Source organism: Empidonax traillii, unplaced genomic scaffold (assembly GCF_003031625.1).
Source record: "Empidonax traillii isolate 1590-97213 ecotype Southwest subspecies unplaced genomic scaffold, ASM303162v1 scaffold1316:size137409, whole genome shotgun sequence".
NCBI classification, from domain to species: domain Eukaryota; kingdom Metazoa; phylum Chordata; class Aves; order Passeriformes; family Tyrannidae; genus Empidonax; species Empidonax traillii.
This window is the reverse complement of record NW_020956509.1, coordinates 23,285-42,500: the sequence shown is the minus strand read 5'-3', so window position 1 is coordinate 42,500 and position 19,216 is coordinate 23,285. Positions and strand designations below refer to the sequence as shown.

Below are 19,216 nucleotides of genomic sequence, written 5' to 3'. Positions count from 1 at the left end.
TAATGAACTAAAGTCTGCCCACACCATGCATATTCATAAAGCAATTTAGCCTTTGAAGATTAAAGAAGTGCTTAAAATTCAAATGAGCTTTAGCAAATTATCAGTAAGATTCATCCAAAAAGCAAAAGGGTTTTTCTTCCTGTGATTTCCTTATTTTTTTAATGCAAAATTGTTATATCTTCCAGACAGAGCTTCAACTAAACACAGGGCTCCGAGTCAAGCCAAAGGGGCTGGAGACAAACAGAGGCAGAAAACATTGTTATGGACTTTGTTCAGAAAACTAAGCCCTTAAGAGCCAAACCTATCTCTAAACATGGTAATTTATCAAAAGCAGCACAGACTTGCTCATAGGCAGTATTGTGTGCCGCTCTCCGAGAGCAGATTAACAAGATTTCCACCACCCTCCAAAAAAGCCTTTTTCCCCTCAAGTCACATCTTCCGTGTAAACAGCAAACGTATTATAAAAACATTATTTTCATCAAAGTGCAGCAGCATTAATTTTAGGGACTTGCTGCCTTCAGAAAGGAGGGATGAAAAGCTCTCCGCGCCGGAGCGTGCCACCGAGAAAGTCGCTCTGCTCCCAGGGAGGGGAGCCGCGGCCGCCGACACCGAGGAGTTTGCGGGGGCACCGCTCAGCGCCAGCGGCCGCTCCCAAACTTGGCTCTGATCTCAGCCGGCCCCAGCACGGCCTGATCCCGCCTGCACCTTCCAAAGGGTGCGCAGGAGGGGAGACTGCTTGCCCAGCGATCCCAGGGGTGGGAGGAAGTTGGGTGGGGAAGGCTGCGACCGCCTCCTCAGCACCCCAACTTTGAAGGATGAGCGAAGGTTCATACAATATCTCACCAGCCTTCCCCATCCTCGTGCCTTATCCTACCTGCACACCCCTGCAGAGCTAAAAAGAGGATGCCCGGAGCTGTGCTAGTGCCCTGCTTTTTTAACATTTTAACATTTAACATTTCAACATTTACTGGACAAAAAGGACCCGAGCGACAGCCACAACAGCAAATATCTGGATCGGCCACGAGTCCCCAGTTTCAGCAGATTCCCCCCCAACACCAACGGCACTTCCCACGAGGAGAGTTCAGGGAGGGCCAGTGTGGGATGTGACAGCATAAACTGGGATTAGATTAAAGCCAAAAGTTTAGAAACTACTGCCGGGTCGCCGAGCTGTCGAAGGCCACGTCTCCCAAACTGCCTTCAAGTCATCTCCCCCACTAGGACATTTTTCCCCCTCGCTTCTTTCGCTGCTTCCCGAGACCTAAAAACTACACCACCAGGCTCTGAGTATTCCTTAAAATAAAGCAATTAACTCATTTCCAGGCTCCGGCAAGCGATCGTGACAGCCTCCCCCCCGGCAGAAAGTGGGAGCCGTGGTCCCTGACCCCCGGCCAACACAAAAGAGGCAGCCCCAGCACAATGCCTGCTGTCAGCAACTGAATTATTTTTATACAGGAATTTTTATCTCTATGGTACAAACAAGTATGTGTCTGTGCTGACTTGTTAAGCAATCCACTTGTATGTAGAATAAGATTTTTTTTTTCCCTGCTACCAGTCACACAGCTCTAAGATCAGAAGAAATACATACTCTTTGAAGCTCCTCAAATGTTTTAGTTAAAAGGACAGCAGTTGTTTTCAAAGATCCAAGAGTATCTTTATCAGAATTTAATTTTTCCTTATTGATTTTTTCTAACGTAACACAAATTTAACACAGGACAGTTTATAGTTTATTACAAAATAATACAGCCACTATCTCTTTTTCCAAATGCATCCCACTGTGTTTTAGCTCCTCAAAGAGAACAAGGCTCCCCCAACTACTGTTTCCCTCTGCACAACAACTGTTTCCTAAATGTGAAAATCAGCATCAATAAGAGAAACGCAGCGAAAAGCCCCCAGCCACCCTCGCACAGTAAATGCTCCGTGCACTGGAGATGCCCCGGCTGAAGAACGACAGTTTTGCTGATCTATTCTCTCACTCCACAAAGAATAAACTCAGTAGCTAAAATGCAACGAAACCCAGATGATTCATTCAATGTCAAAAAAAAATTTAAAAAATTAAAAAAAACAAAAAAACAACAAAAAAAACACAGCTGTGATGCCAAAGCAAAGCAATGCCGGGTGACAAATTAATTGTGGGGAAGGGGGGGGGGGAAACACAACACATTTTTATTTTTGCATTTTTTACTTCCCTACCTGCTAAGTCAACTAAACAAGCAATGAATCCAAAATTAAACTCCTTACTTCCTAAAGGAATGAGGAAACTGTGTGCAGTCATTTTAAAAAGGTACTAGTTGTAGTAATAGCAGTAATAATAACAATAATAATATTATCCACAACAACAGTAATAACACCACTAAAGGCAGGGCTCTTCTTTGAGCCTTTGTTGTTCAGCAGTAATTCCATTGTTTATTTAGGCAGAGGTTTTTCTATCTGCAGCTAAGATCAAATTGTAGGTGTAATTGTTCGGCATTCAGGCAAAGGCAGCAGGAGGATGGAAGCAGAAAGCCCTTGGTTTGGGCTGACCAAAGCTCCCCAGGTCTCCCTCCACCAGAGCATCCGCTCCGGTGCGGATCCCGCACCCTCAGGAGCTGCTTCAGACCTCAGCAGCACCCTGACAACGCCTACCTGGAAGGGCAGGGTGGAAGCACTGCTTCTCCTGACAGCTGTTCCACAGGGATATGGAGCCTCTGTGCCTCCTCAGCAAGGCAGTTATTTGGGTTTTGCCTCTTGCCCCACTCTTGGTGTTTCAGCTGTTTAGTGTGAAACACAAAAAAATCTGAGCTCCATACCCATCAAACGGGGGGGAAGCGGCGGGGTTTGGGGATTTTTTTTTTCTTTTTTTTTTTTTATAACAGCAACCTGTTCAGGTAAAAAAGTTCCAGCGGAATTGCAGCAGGCGAGCGGGGAGAGGTCTCCGGGGAGAGCGGAGAGAAGAAACACTTTGGTGCACTGTCTGCAAACCCAGAATTCAGCAGCTTTTTTTTGGCAGCCAATTTGTTTCAAGTGTTTTGTTTCAGGAAACGTATGTATTTTTCTTTGTGCATTTTGTGGATTTACTACAACCGCTCCTGACAGCTGTTGATTCAGTTAAATGAGCACGTTATTAAAAATCCTCGAACACAGCCACGCTGAAAAACAGACACCTCTGGATGGAGCTGAGGATTCGAACACACAAGAAGATGCAAATGAAACCTCTGCGAGGAGCGTGTACAGCCTGGGCTGTGCCCGCAGCTGGGGGGCAAAGGAGGCTCCGGCCCCTGTTTGTGGTGACTCTTGTTTTCTTTGTTTCAACCAGACCCAGATGCTAAAAGAAGAATGAAAAGCAAAGCAAACAATCCCAAGTATAAAAAAAATAAATGTTTGCTAATACTTGAAAAAATTACATCCCCAGTGGGCTGGCGCTGATGTGCCTCAAATAATTCTGCACCGCATTTTCTTTTCTTTCCGTACTTACTAGCCAATTTTGCAGAGGAAGGACACCTACGTGAAACGAGGAGGAAAAGAAGTGGATGTTTTCATTTTGGTTTAGATCAAAGGCAAACAAGAATGCAAACTGTGGCATATTGAATATTTTTTCCACCGCTGTCATTCACACCAGGCCATCGAAGTTTTATACAATTCCCCAGCCCGGCTGCATATTAAGCTGGCTGTGTACAGCTTTATTATAGCGTGGTGCTGAGGAAACATTAATATTCCTGTGTTGCATCTGACAGGACATTTACATGCGCCCATCTGAGCTCACACCTGAGAGCTGCTCCAAGGTACAGTAGCTGTGCTCCGATTGTAAAGGCAAATGAAGAACACAAATTCCCTGCTGGGATCGGGGCTGACCTCACCACACCCCACACCGCAACCCTTTCCCTTGCCAACCCCAGGCAATGCCACCTCCGAATGAAGAATGAGCCACCAAGTTACCAGCCCTCGTGGAGGAAGAGCAAAAAAAAAACCTCGCTGAAATATTTTAAAGATGCACGGCGAGTGCAGCTGGCCAATAAAGGTTGGGAAAACAAACTGGCTGAACCCCGCGCGGGATGCGTCGCATACTAAACCTGATTAGAAAGATGGGGAGGATGTTTATGGGCTTTAACGTGGGTTTGGGCATTATCATAGGAGGGGTTGAATACTGAGAGCGCTTGGTCTGCCCATCCATGGGGGTTTGCGGCTGCTGGTCCAGCTCCTGCAAGAGTTTGGTCCAGGTCTGGAGGAGCAAAGTGCAGCCAAGATGGGGGCCCTCAAGAGCAAACTGTGTTTCGTGGAAATTCACTATCAGATAGTCCCAACAGCTTGGGGGATTTGTGGGTCCATTCATGTGCCTGTTATTTTTAAAAGTGTGTCATAAATCACAGCAACCCATGTACTGATACCAACCACTGTGGGCCCAAACCTGCTATGCTCGACATTACCAGGAGTCTTTGTACAAAGTGGGATAAAAAATGTTCATTAGCCCGAAGGTTGGGTGGGGACGACAAACAAGCAACCAATGGTTAATTTTAGGGCCATGTTACAAGTATGAAAAAAAAAAAAATTATATATATATGTCTTAATGTATTAAAGTATATGGGCTCGGTGCATTTTATGAACTTGTGCAATATCCCAGTAGCTGACACATAAAATCGAGCACTCCCTGACAGAAGCTGCGTTCAGCCTCCTGCCAGTGGGAGAAGACAACCTCCTTGGACTCACAACATCCCTAGCAGCATCACCACCCCAACGAAATCACAACAAGCAGAAAGGTAACGAGAGATCCTCAGTGATTAGTTAAAAAAAAAAAACAAAAACAAACAACAACAAAAAACACACCCAAGTGGCAACGTGCCAGGCCACGTCCAGCTTGATGCTAAACGCCTTTTATTGCACAAAGCTGGTCCTACTGGATGTAAAAACAGACCGAAGCTTGAAGGGAATTCTGTCCAAAAAAATTCCCGTAATGAGGATGCGTGCAGGCAAACAACTGGAGGCCGAGCTCCCGCTGCCCAACGGTGCCTCGCAAGCCTCTTTTGAGTCGTCTTTATTATTTGAATGGAATAAGAAAGAGCTCGTGGGCCGAGGGTTGCACATACAAAACGGGGCGATGCTAATAGGCCTCCTCCTCCTTAAAAGAGGCATTACCAAATTATGGGAATGTTTAGGGAAGACTTTATTTCTCCCACCGGGCTAATTAGAAGGTGTTTAATTCACTCCCTGCCTCAGTTTCCATCACCCAGCGCTGGCTGTTGGGACTCACTGCGCAGGGCCTCGCGTTCCTGACGCGCATGATTTTCAAAGCTCTCGGCACGTGATGCCAACGTGCACCTTCCAAGATCTACATGGAGCTTAACGTACGCCAGGCTGCCTCTTAAACCACGAGCAATCTGGATGCAGCGATGCTCCTGCTCGTGGGGAGCTCACCGTCCCACATGCAAAATGTATTTCCCATCCTCTAAACCAGAAGATCTGATTTCCAAGAAACAAAAAACAAAGAAACAAACAAAAAAAAACCAAACCCCAAACCAAACCAGAAATATTCAGGGCACCGCAACACTCTGATGCTCCCATGGAAGGCTCTTGCTGAGGCAGAGGGAAAGTTTCTACCCTGCTTCTGTGCTGCAAGTGAACTCGTATTTGTGTTTCCAATAAAGAGCCATTTTTACATTAACTGTCTGGAACAGCAGGGAATAGGAAAACTAACACAATCTTTACCTCGTACAAAGGATGATATTGATGTCACGTGTTTGCTTCTTCAAAAAAACGTTATTTATAAAAGGGAATGGGGAAAGCAGGGAAACTATTGACTCTTCTCTGCATCCCCACACGAGCAGCATTACAGCAACTTTTTGATCCCCTACATTTTTTACATTTCCCCCCGCCCCCCGAGAAGTAAATTTCACAGCCGCGCAGGCCACCGCCTTTAATTAAGCTTTCAAAAGTCTTCTGACAATGCCAACAATTGCAAGACACTTCTAGAGCTCAATCATGCAATCATCATGACACTTCTATTTACAATTTGTCTTAGAAAGAGTTTCTCTGACATTGTACTTCGACAAAACAGCCAAGCTGCCGGTTCACAACCTTTCTCTGTCTTATTTACAAATACAGCTTGCACGCAGCGCTCCAGGATCTCGGGAGCGGGAGCCTGTGGGCAGCACTCTCACTATTTTTCCTGCTTGCAATATTTTACCCAGCCTGTGCCCTCTGTTTGTTTGTACGGGGAAAGCAGATAGAATCTGACTCCAAAATATGCCCATATTGCCCATTTTTCCCCCCTCTCTATCTTTAAGCTTTCATCTTATTGTCCAAATCCAATGATCACTATTCAGTGCAGACAGGAATATTTTTTCCTTTATGCCTCCAGAACAAAACAAGATAAGGAATCACCATTAAAAACCTACAGAATTATAATGGCAACTACTAATAACAGCCCAAGAAAATTTCTGCTCAAAGACATTATCTCCTGAGAACTGTAAAAATCCAATATGCTCGGTCTGAAATTTAGTACCAAATAACGTCCACCTTCCCCCGACTGCTGCAGACAGAGGGTTTTCTTACATGATTTTCCCACGTGTTTTATTTGAATGCCACGAGCAGCTCGAGAATATCGGATTCGAGCAGAAAAAAATGACCTCCCCTCCTCCTCCCCTCTTTGTACAGTAAATACAGCATCCACGGATGCACACTCGGCATTATACAGGGGAATACGCAGCAGCACTCCAAAGTGTTCCTCCAACTGCATCCAAGTAACATTTAAGATCCTTCCTCACCCAAAACCCCAACCTTTCACTAATTCCCTCGGATTTATACATTCAGCAAACAAACCCCTAAAACCTGACACGGGCGGACGATAAATATTTCTTCAGCCTTTTTTTCAATTAAGTGAACAGCAATTTTACATCCACTGATCTCCAGATACTTCAGTTAATATTTCCCCCCCTATTGTAAAATACGAGAGCGGATAACTAAAGCCCGGCCGTCGCCCTCACTGCAAATCACGGGCTGCCGGTATCTGGTGGTGAGGCTTTGACATACATATTGATGAAAGCTGCCTCGTTGGACCCACACAACATATCCTATTAATTTTCAGTTAAATTTACGGCATTTCAGCTCCAGCGCAGGATCAGCATCACTCAAAATTTTTACAGCGAGGCAGAGCTACGGGCAGGCAGACGCCCACATGGAAGAGCCAGGTACGTACACATGCCTGCACCCATACGGCTCCTGCACGGGTTGCACACACACACATAAGCTCCTGTTCTCATCCCTGCCTCTGGAAAACGGCAGGGATAAAGAGCAGCCTAGCGACGCTTAAAACAGACATCATTTCTCCCTGCATTTGGATGATTCGCTGCCTGCCTTCCTCGCCTGGATCCTTAACCATTCCTCATCTTCAGATGATATTTTACTGTAACACCCCAAGTTACTGACTACAGAACTGCAGGCAGAGCACATACCACACCCAGAGCTCACCCACAGCACCTCTGTATCCAGGGCTAACCTGGAACGTGTCTTTCAGCCTCACAACTAATTGGGAACATTTTTACACTGCTACAAAATACATACTTTCTGGTTTCTTACCACAAAGAATCACTTCCCCAACTTCTGTGTGTTTTTCTAAAGGCAGCCTCTGTCTTTTTTGGTCTTTTTAATTACACACTCCTATCTTCTGCTTTTTGCATTCTCGCACAGAAATCAGATATAAAACAGGAGGATTGGAAGAGCCTGAGGTTCACTGCAGGGGCATTCCAGAAGCCTGAACTCCACAGCTCAGGCTCCAAGACCCTCACTGGTAATTTTACTGCCAGATCCCACAAACTACTGGCTAAAAGCAAGGGGTTACTCCAGTTATCACCACTCTTCTCCGTGATACAAGGGATCTGAACTCATCCAGGTGAAAGGGGAGATGAAAACACGAAGGGTAGGGATAGTGTAAGACCCCATAACTCCTGATGCACCTTCTCCCCTTCCCACAGCCAGGCTGCATTTCCAACCAACAGGAACAACCAAGTATCCTCTGCCTCTGGCTGAGCCAAGGAGGTGCAGAGGACCTGCACTCTTGGACATCCTGGGCACCACCACACAAAAAACCTGGGGCAGGAGAGCCCTGACAGCTGCAATTTGGTCTCTACTCATGACCACAGACCCTCCTGCCCGGCACCGAGCCCACTCTGAGCCGGGCCTACCCGCAGAGCAAAGGTGATCCCAACGAGTAAGAGCAAGCAGGATCAGGCCCCTGCCAATGTGCACCTCCCGTCACCCACTGCCTCTGCTCACCAAACCATTTACAGTCAGTTAAAACCACGGCCCTTTCAGAATTAACAGCCCCCTGACAACGCAAGAGCCCCAACCCTTCCCGCTTCGCGTCACCCGTGCCACGCAAAACGAGACTTGGCTCGCCGAGTCTCCCGCGCCAACCAAATGCCAGCGCAAAATCCCCAGTGGAGGGAGTTCCCCTCACGCAGAACTCCCCTGGCGTGTCCATCCCTCCAGCCCAAGGACCTATTTGGGACCACGGGGAGGACAGTTATGTTTAATTCTTGCTTGACAGACACTGTGTTTTGTCTTTTCAGCAGAGCGGCGCCGTACGTAAATACAGCGTTACATCACACCGCCGCTCCTCCATATTTGGTGATTTAGGATGGCTCCAGAGCTCGGAAGACTACAAATCCCTTCCGCCAGGCTCTTGCTTCATTAATCATGCCCTACGCTTCTGCTCGTTTCCCGTCAGATCGCAGGCAGCACATGGAAATGGGCACTGCCCTCTGCCACTCTGGGAAAAAAACTCAACCTTCAACATCCACGTCTGGGAAGAGCAATATGGGGAATTGCTGGGGGGTTTAAGTCTCATTCAAAATGCAGCTTAGCAGCAGCTGAGCCTCTGTTTCCTCTTAAATGTACAGATATTCACGTTCCAAAGAAATACCCACTACTCTGCAGAAACAGCACAGACTCGCTCGCATGACGTCCGCGTGTGCGCGCACACGGCTTTGCACACAGACAGACACACACCCCAACGCTTATCTGCTGCCACCACAAAACCTCCAAAACTCCAGCTCTCCGGCATGATCTGACGGCCGGCTCGGATAAGCCAGGGAGGCTGCAGGAGTATCACACTGAACCTCCCTGTGCCTACTGCCCTATTATGGTTTAACTTTGTGGCCAAAGCAAGCCCAAGACAAGCTCCAGCACATCATGTGATGATGTGTTGTGCCTCTGACAACCCCGAGCGGTCCTGTGGGCTCCCAGAAGAGAGGTACCGGCAGTGCCACATCCCAAACACCGCTGGAGGGGAGTTTGAAACTGGCTCAGGCATTTGTTGGTGTTGATGGGCTGTGGTCTCGCCTTTTTCAACCAGCAGTATTGGCGCGGTTTGAAGTGATTTGCAACGCTCGCTGCAAATGGGTAGTACTTTTGTTTACTAGCAGGATTTTAAAAGCAGAGCGTGCCTTGTTACACTCCCAGGGCTCTGGGATTTTCTTTCACATGGTACACTTTATTTTTTTAACCTCATTTGTGAAAATATCTGCACGGCGAATGGCTCTCCTTTTTTTAAAAAAAAAAAAACCAAACCACAGATTCTAAGAAATGGTATTATTCACCCTATTTTTTTAAAAATCACATTTCATATTGTTTGTTGCACAAACCAGAACTCTGCCTTGGACATTTGTACGGCTGACATGTGGTTGTGTAAACCGCAAACAAAATCAAGATACATCTGTCAAAACCACATCAGAGACAAGAGAGAGCACAGCGAAGCATTTATCATTTGGCTGAGGAGGCAGGCTGCAGAGAGCAGCCTTTCCTGTCAAACCAACCTTTTGAAATTTCCAACATGCCCTTAAACTTTCCGAATAAGCATGTCTGTGCGCTTCAGCAACTGCCCTCTCTACTCTGGCCTGGCCAGTCGAAAATGGCATCTTAAAGTCAAGGTCGGTGGTGTCACTTTGCCATGGGGCTGTGTTTAATTACAGTCCATACGCTGACAGCCAATATGGAACCAAGGCTGGCTGATGCTCGGTTAACTCTTTCACCCCTGACTTTGCCAAAGACTCGAAAGCTCCTCGCTCTGTCGCGCGGCAGGCTCTGAAACCTCCTCCCGAGGCGCTACGGCAGGAGAGACACCGGGAGACGGTGGCTACAATACAGGCAAATCACGAGAGCGGCCTCAAACAATACCACTGGAAACACCGGCTGGCACGGCACGTGCCTGTTGCTCCTGCCGCTGCGCAGGCACTAGGAAATACCGCTCGCCACCAACCCAAGGAAGGGAGGGTACTGAACACGCCACGGGCCGTCACGGTGGGCAGAACACAGACAGACACGGCAGTTCGCAACTGCCAACACGCTACGTTTGCAACTGAAACGGAAATAAACTCGCAAACGCTTCTCCTTGCTTTAATTTACCTGCTATATGTTCCTGTTTAGGGCAAATTCCTCTAGATGACGTTGATAAACAATCGTCATCCTCTGGCGTAACCTGGATGCCAACCTCCACGGGATTGGATGCTTTTTTCAGCTCACTTGGTGAGGGTGAAGGTGGCTTATCCACAGCCTTCTCTAGGCAGAGACTGCCATTGCATTGTTTCCGTTTGTGCTCAATAAAAATAAGAATGTCCCCCAACGGAAAGTTCATCTGACACTGGCCACAAGTGAGGAGGTCGTGGTCCCCTTCCGGAGCTCCCAATGTGCCATGTTCAGGTTCGTCATCAGTGAGAATGGCTTCAAGAGGTTCGGCTGCAGTTTGAGAAACAAAAGGAGAATCATTAGAGCTCTCAGGAAAGGCACCGGGCGCGGGGGGAGGAACGCGCCGAGCCCCCTCTTCATGAATATTACACCCCGCTCTCCACGTCCGCCTGCTCCCCCCCAAGCTAAAGCCACGCAACACGGCCTGTCAGCACGGCAGCGAGGAGATGGATTCATCAGTTACAGGGAAGAGGTTTGGCAGAAGAAGCTGTAGCACACAGAACTCGGGAGAGGCGAGCACCGCAACTGTCCCCGTGTTCCTACACGAGGGCAAATTTCTGACTCGCCAAACGATTCGGTGCTAAAATTAAACGAACAGGCTGGAATAACTGCGAAACTCTTGTGCTACTACGAATACGGTGTTTTATTGCTGGATGCATTATTTATGTATATGAATTCAAGGCTAAAAGCACTGCACACACACACACACACACTCTCTCTCTGTCTCTCTCTCACACCACATGGGTGTGTATCTTCCACGAGCCAGACCCACTTTCTGAAATTCAGAAGCCCGAAATGCAGCGCAGACAAAAGGTGTTCGAATGTACACAGATATTGCATATTCCCTGTCCAGGCCGTGCAGGAAGTGTGTGTGTGTGTATATGTGGAAAAGACAAGAGAGGGAGAGCCAGCCCGCATGGCCACACACACCCAGGCACCGACACGCGGGGCACACACAGCCCCTCAGAGCACTCGTGCACACATATACGTATGGATCTGTGCCACCGTCCCTGTTGGCCTGTTTGCGGCTTCCAATTGAAAAATAAAAAAAATCTAAAGGCAGTAGTTGTTCGCGGGGGAGGGAGGGCATGAGGCAAATAAATAAATAAATAAATAGATAGATAGATAAATAAATGGCAGAAACCGAAATGATAAAAAGCAAGTGCAGCAGAAATGCCTGCGGGGCGGGGGGGAGGCACCTCTCACTTTTCAGCTACTCCTCAGGATTCAAATAAATAGCAAATTCACCACCGAGTCCACCCAGAGATATTAAATGGATGGGATATTTTTCAGTACTTAAGGAAACAAGGCAATCAGTCATTTTGTGCTTTCTAATCCTGAAATAAGGGAATGCCAAAATTATCTTGAGCGTGTTAGTACTGGTGGCCCTCAGCATCTAAAAATCAGCCTGGCCAAGCAACTGCCACATTTCCTCGCAACAGTGAGAAGCGCCTTCCTTAAACTCAAAATACCTTGCCTAATGTTGTCAAAGTTGACAAATTTTCTGAATGAGCTCCAAAAAGCTTCATTATGAGGCTATTTCTGCTCACAGAATCGTCAGTGGATGTTCTAACGAGGCAGACGTGGCTCTCTTTTCTGTTGTGGATTTTTTTTCTGTTTTTTAGGTTAAATTTGCAGAGAAATACCTTGGCAATCTCTGTGCAGTCTCCATCACTATTGCCTTTCACGAGGTAAAAAAAAAATAAATACCAGCAGCGTGTTGGTGTTCCTCTGTCTGTGCAATACAACACGCACGCTAACAGCAGCGAGCAGGGGGAGAGGGTACTACAAATACAACCCACCTCAAAACACTGCCAGGTAATGCGAGAGAGACACAATACAACTCCTAAACAGTTAATCAGCCTGACCTTCTTTAGCTGGCTGCCAATTTCACATTTAATGAACTTAAAGCCACAGAGAATCAAAAAATAGATTTTAATTTGACTGCACGATATTGGAACTGATTTTGATAAAGTGCAAAAATCCAGTGAACTCAGGTTAAATTTATTTCAACCCTACCTAGGCTGAATATTGAGGAGGAAGATCTGGAGTAGCTCCCAGTTGTGCTGCGTAAAATAATACTGAAAGAGCACACTACCTCGCCGTACCTCAGCTCCAACTAGGACACAGGGATCCAGTCCATCATTTCTTGCCTCTAGTACTACTTCTAATTTAACGTAAGGTCAACCACAGGAATATGAAGGTTACATTCGCATTAATAAAAACAATGTTTTAATCACTGGGGTTTTCCTCCTAAACTTGCAGACCGGCAGGAGCAAGAGGCACAACGTGCGTCTCTCACGCTCCTCGGGAAGCTGGGAGAGGAGCAGGGTGTTTCTGCGGGATTGCCGGGCACGGCGTTTTTCCCTCCCCAGCCGTTCCTTGCGTTCGGACCGAGGGAGTAAATTATTGCGGGACTAATTCCACCGGTAGCTCGCTGCACGCCGCAGACAAAGGTATTTTGCGAATCTAACTTGGAGCTCAGCGACCCCTCGGCAGCAGAAGACACAAAATCACTCGTATTCCCCTCGCAACTGGCTTAGCGAGGAGCTCTGCATAATCATTACTCAATTATAATGTTTTCCCGCGGCCTGATTCCTTTCTGACGCTGTCACTATTATTTAGCAGGGGAAGGTAACCCGCTGCTTCGACACCAGACAGTTAAAAGTAACGCTGAGCAAAAATAGACTTTGCTAAAAGTCTGTACGGACTGGGCTGATTTACAATCAAAACCAGGAAATGAAGTGGTAATTCAGAGGTTGCTGATTACACCTCCACATTTCACCTAATTAATTTTATAGGAGGCAAAGTTCTTGAAAATAACAAGATGATCAAATGTACAGATATAAAACCTGTAACCTCAACATTTTCTATGCTCTTAACGTAAATTATTGCTAATTAACAAGAATTATATACTAGTGTATGAAATACGGCTGGCACCGTGTTCACTGCAAAACATTTGGCTCCTGATGGAGGCAGAGCTGGCAAAAAAATATGCTTTTTATTATGATTGCTACTTTTAAAACAAAATATAAAATACCGGGATTACAAAGAAAACACCGGAATACAATTCACCTGGTCTTGCCTCCGATTTGCGGGATGCATCTTTTAATTCTGGGGCAATCAAAATTCCCTGCCTGGGTCCCTAATCATCCGTCTCTATTTTTCATGCAAATTGCCCTTCCACCAACATGTCTTTTCAGCTTTCCCCCTTCGCCCTCCTACTCCCCCCTTCTTCCCCCTGTTCTCAGTCACCAAAACAACCGCACCGGCAAAAGCGGGATGGCTTTTGGAGTGTCGGGAGAAAGGAGGTACTGGGGGTGATGGGGTGGGGAGGTGGGGGGGGAATGCCACGGTACGGTGCGGGGAAATGCCCGCAGGGCAATGCGGATGCGCTGTCGGGGCATTTCCCCGCACCGTACCGTGGGAAGGATGCAGAGGGGTTGTTTAATCCCAAGTTTGTGTCCTGGGATCGTGCGGTGCAAGGAAAAGGAAAGACTTGGGGGTACAATGGGAACCGCCAACACGTTAAGGGGAGGGAGGGGAAACCCGGGGAGGGGGAAGGCGAGCATCCCCCGCTAGCTCCCAGAGCAAGCAAACTCCGCGCAAAATTAAGAACAAAGAAGGAGAAGGAGGGGGGGCGTGGGGGGGTGGAGGGGAGGGAGCTGGGCGCCCTCCCCCTCCCGCCGGACGGGAGGCAGCGGCGGAGCCGGCCAGGTTCAAGTTCGCGGGGCTGCCCGGTTGTTTGATCTCGCTGTGCCTCCTAGCGACCGAATCGGGCACGGAGCCCGCCCGCCGCCTCCGCCGCCCCGGCCCCGGCCCCGCCGCCGCATCCCCCCGGCTCGCCGCTCCCCCGGCCCGGCCTCCCCTTCCCCCCACTCTGTCTGCCGGCCCACCCACCCCCTCCCCTTCCCCATCCCCGGGGCGGCTCTCGCCGCAGGGACCCCCCAGGCCCGTCCCGGCCGCCGCTCCCGCCCCGCACGTGCGGGAACTCCGCGCTGGCCCGCGGGTGCCTCGGCGAGGAGCAGCCGCGGGGATCCCGCCCGGCGCGGCTGCCCCGGGAGTGGGAGCCCACTCACCCCCTCCTCCGTTCCCCGGTCCCGCCACGATCCCCCCATTCCCCACACTCCCAGGGCCGACCGAGGAAAGCACCCCCCGTACCCCATTTCGAGGGGGGCGTCGCACCTCCATAACCCAGTGATGCTGCACCCCGAGCCCAGCCAGGCAGCCAAAATTAAAAAGCGCCCCGAAAAGTAGCGGGGAAAGAGGGGAAAAGCGACTGGGGTGGGGGTGGAGGGGGCGAGGGGATGAGCCCCCGAGACCCCCCCCCGGTTTTTAGGGCAAACTTGGGGCAGGGCAGAGCCTCCGGTCGGCCCTGTCCGTCTGCAAAGAGCCAGCGCTGCTTCGCTCCATGTGCGAACCTGGCTGGAATGTTTGGGCGGCCGTGGGGGAGAGAAATCGCAGCGGAAAGTTTGGGGGGTTTTGGGAAAGGCTGAGGGAGCCAGAGATGGTTGGCAGGAAGAAACCGCCCTGGGTTTTCTGCCATCCCTGGGAGGGAACAAAACCCGCCGGGAGCAATGGGGGAAAGGAAAGGAAGAAATAAAGAAAAAGCAAAGAAGAGGGGGAAAGGAGCGAGGAGAAGCATGCAGCATTTCCCCTTCCCCCCGGCTCACCCCGAGGAAAAGGGGATTTTTTTTTCCTCTCCCTTCCTTCCCACCCCCCTCGCCCCAAACCTTTCCAGCTCGAGTTGCCTTTTGTTGTGCAAAGAGCGCTCCCGCTTATCTTGCATCTAGCCCTGGTGTGTGTGGTGGCGGCTGGAGGGAGGGACGGAGGGAGCCGGAGAGTTTTTGTTGCGAACGGGGTGGTGGGGCTCGGGGCTTGTTTTTTCTCTCCCGGGGAGAGCGGATTTGGTTTGGGCTTGAAATGCGGCGGCGAGAAAGGGCCGTTCGCGGGTGTGAGGGTGCGAGTGTGTGGTGTGCGTGTGTGAGCGCGCGTGTGTGTGTGCTGAGCCCGGGCTCGCTCTCGCCTGTGTTTGTTGGCAGGAGGCTCCCCGCACACGCGGTGCTTGTAAACATTCAGACACGAGATTTTTCCCAATCAAAATCCACTTCCACTTTTTTTTTTTTTTTTTGAAAATCTTCCAAAAAATAGTAAACGAGCGGGAGAACGCGAGGCGAGGGCGAGGAGGGAATCCCAGCCGGCGCGGCGCGGCTCGGCTCTCCCTCGCCGCCCGGTGCCGCCCCCCGCCCCAGCCCCAGCCGGAGCGGCGGCGGGGCGGGCGCGGGGCGAGGTCGGGGCGGCGGAGCCCCGCACGGCGGCGGCCCGAGGCGGCGGAGAGCGGGGGGCGGCGGGACGGCCACCCCGCACCCCGCGGCGGAAACAAAAGGGAGGCGGCGCGGCCCGGCTCGGCTCGGCCCCCCCCCCCGGGAGGGCGCCGCGGGGCGAGGGGGCGAGCCCGCCGGCAGCCCGGGGGGCTCCGGCCGCCGGACTTTCTCCGCGCTCCGCTCGCCTCGCAGCTCCCCGCCCGCACGGCCACCGGGGTGTCCGGCTTGCAGCCCGCCGCTCCCGCAGGAATTTCTTCCCACTTTCGGCCGGTTCTGCCCCCGGCAGCCCCGCACCTCGCCCGCGCCTCTCCCGGTGCCGGGGCGAGAGCTGCCGCTCTTGCCGCCAAAGAGCGCGGAGAGCGGGAGGCGAGCGCGGAGCGGGGCAGCGGAGTGCGCGCCGGCAGGCGAGGGGCACGGGCAGAAAGAGAAGAAAAGTCATCAAGGTGATTAAATTAGAGAGGGAGAAATTACCCGGAATGCTGCGAATCCCGAGCCGGCGCTGAGTTAATTTTTTTTTTTTCCCCCCCGACTCGCTCACTCGCTCTCACTTTAAAATTTCTTTTTTCCCTGCTCTCGCTCAAATTAAAAATTAAATCTGTGAAGAGGAAATTAAATAAATTGCTCTCCGGGTTACTTACGTGAAAATTCCCGTTTGCTTAAGTGCTGGGGTTTGCCTTGCTTGCGGCGCGACATGGTGGGTTGGTGGCTTCGGTGGCTTGTGAGTCGCTCGGTTCACATCGGGAGAGACGGGTTAGAGAGGAAGGAGACTCCAGAGAAAATATCTTCATCAATGTCTTTTGACATCCAAAATAAATTAGAAATAATACAAAGATGGCGCAGGGAAGATGAATTGTGGGATAGCAGTCATGGCTTTTTTTTTTTTTTTTTTTTGTGCAAGGAAAAAAAAGAGAGAGAGGGAGAGGGAGAGAGAGAGAGGGAGAGAGAGAAGGAGAGAGAGAGATGAAAAAAATGGCAAAAGCCCCCCTGAGCTGCAAGTTCAAGTGCGGACGTGACGTCCCTGCGAACTTGAACGTCAGGAGCCTGGATGGACAGAGACATACAAAACATGGGCAGGGCAAGCCGGGGAGAGGGGAGGAGGGAAGGCGAAGGCAACACCAATGGACACTCATCAGGGGCTGGACATGAAAAAGAGAGCAGGACAAGCCAATGGACAGTGATCGCAGGGGGGAGAGGGGAGGGGGCGCGGCGGGGGGGGGTGCACCGGCCGCCCGGCGCACGCTGCCGAATGGAGCCGGGGGGCCGGGGGCGGAGGGGGCGGCGGCCGGAGCCGCGAGTGGCCGCAGAGGAGCGGGTGCAGGAGGGGAGCCGGGAGAGGGGCGAGGGGGGGAAATTAAACACGCACACGGGGAGAGAGAAGGGAGGAAAAGGAGCGGGAGAAAGCGAGCAGGCAGGCAGGCAGCGGCAGCTCTCGCACGCACACCCCCGCTGGAAAAGCAAACACATCGGTGAAGCCAGAGCCGGGCAGAGAGGGCTGCGGGGCAGGCTGGCCGCGGGCTGTGCCGAGGAAGTGGGGGAGCTGGGGGAAGCCAGGTAGGACCGGAGACCACCCAAAAAGCAGGGGGGGGCATCCGGCTCCCGGCTTCCCCGCTCGGCCCCCCCTCCCCCCGCATCCCCCTCGAAGCCGCAGAGTCCCCTCCTCCCGGGAGCTGCGGCCCGTCCCCGGGGGACGGCGGCGGCGGCCCCGCGGGGAGCTGGGGATGGCGGGGGCTCGGCCCGGGCCGCGGGAAACTTCGGCGGGGAGCGGAGGGCCTTGCACCGGGGCGGGCGGGGGAGCAGCGAGCGGAGTTTGGCGGGCGAGGAAGCGGCAGGCACGGCGGGAGAAGCCGCAGGAGCGGGGCGGGGGGGAGCGGAGGGCGGCGGGACCTCGCGGCTTTCCCCGCCGGCTGCTCTCGCCCGCCAGCCCGGAGCCCCCCTCCTTCCCCCGGCGGCGCTCCGAGCCCTGCCCGCAGCCACAGGCTCCGAACGAAAGCGAAACGCGGGTCTGCCGGCGGCGGGGCGGCGCGGGCAGCGGGCTGGCACCGGGGGAGGGCGGGAGAGGGGGGGAGCCGAGGCGGCGGGAGGCACCGAGAAGTGGCTGGAGTTGGGAGGATGCGGCGGCGGCGGCTGCAACTTCGCCGAAAGGACCCGGAGCGAGGCGGGCGCTGCCGGCACCGCGAGGGATCAGGTTGCGGTAGAATTAATCTCGGGAGGCGAACGGGCGTGCGGAGCAAAGTGCGGCGGCGAAGGGAGTGCGAGGGGATAACCGTGCCCGGGACGGCGGCGGAGAGCCGGAGCGGAGCGCCGGGCGGGAGCCCCGGGGGAGCGAGGAGCTGCCCGCCGCCGTAAGAGACACTTCGCCGGGCAGAGCCGCGGCCGCCCCGGGGAGCGAGGGGCGGGCGGGGACCGGGGCTCGGCGGGGATCTGGTGGCGAGGCGAACCCGAGGCGCACCGGCGGAGCTGTCAGAGGCCGGGTCGGGTCGGGCAGGACCGGACCGCTCCGCCATGCGATGGTTTCAGCTTCCCGCCAGCTGGCCCCCCAAACAACCCCCCCCCCGGCTCCGCCCGCCGCCTCTCAGCCCCCCGCTCCCCTCCCTCACAGACGGGCGCGGGGATGCGCCCCGCGGTGCCGGGGCGCGGTGCGGGAGCAGATGTGGGACGTGGCGGGGGGACCCGGCCGCAGGTGACAGCAGCGGCGACTCCGGGGCTCACGCCGCTCGCAGGGCTGGCTGTGCCAGGCGTGCACATGTCCCTGCGCGAAACCCACAGAAACGGGCGTGTGTGCCTGTAGCGGAGATGTAGATATATATATATATATATATGGGGGTTGATTTATATCTAATGGCACATATAAAGCTTTTGAAGGCGGCTGCATTGTAAAAAGTAATGACTTTATTACCCCTGAAAGGTTCTGCGGTTCGCAGTTAACACTCCTCTGAATTACAATTCATTACGCTCTCTAAAGCCAACCTGCATCAGAACACCTACCTGTGCTTATTCCCCAATCACAGGCATCGTTTCATTGATTTTCTTTTAAAATATCATAGCAAATTAAGCACTTGGTGACAACTAAATCTGTTTCATTATCGTGCCGTGTTTGAGATTCCAGAGGTGACTTCCCAGACCGCATCTCAAAACCTACAGTCAGGAGCTAATTTTACAGATGCTTTCATGAATGGCAGCGAGGATGTTCGTACCATCAGCATGCCCTTAATTCCAGCACCGTAAAAATGCCTCGAATTAAATGGAAACTCGCTGCCTTAAAAATAATATTTCATCCTGGCTGGATAATTATTAATATTAGCATTTGATCGCAATAGTGCTGGGCTCCCCCTCGTTCCTGTCTCCCCCCCCTCCCAGCGCTTCGCATTGTCATGTGATTGGAGGGAGATAACAAACCTCAAGAAAGAAAAGGAGTGAGAAGACATTTTTAACACGGCATGACCACAGATTAATAATGCAGG

The 19,216-nt window shown here is 51.8% G+C and overlaps 1 protein-coding gene across 1 annotated transcript in view; it reads right to left on the bottom strand.

Moving 5' to 3' along the window:
* LOC114069622 (B-cell lymphoma/leukemia 11A-like) overlaps positions 1 to 16,986 on the bottom strand; it is a 72,981-nt gene extending 55,995 nt beyond the window's left edge. Inside the window, exons 1-2 of the mRNA XM_027906538.1 lie at positions 16,394 to 16,986; positions 10,346 to 10,701 (exon numbers count right to left, since the gene is read on the bottom strand). Coding sequence (XP_027762339.1) covers positions 10,346 to 10,701; positions 16,394 to 16,448 — 411 coding nt within the window. The 5' untranslated portion in view covers positions 16,449 to 16,986. The remainder of the gene's footprint in view (positions 1 to 10,345; positions 10,702 to 16,393) is intronic.
* Positions 16,987 to 19,216: the final 2,230 nt, after the last annotated feature.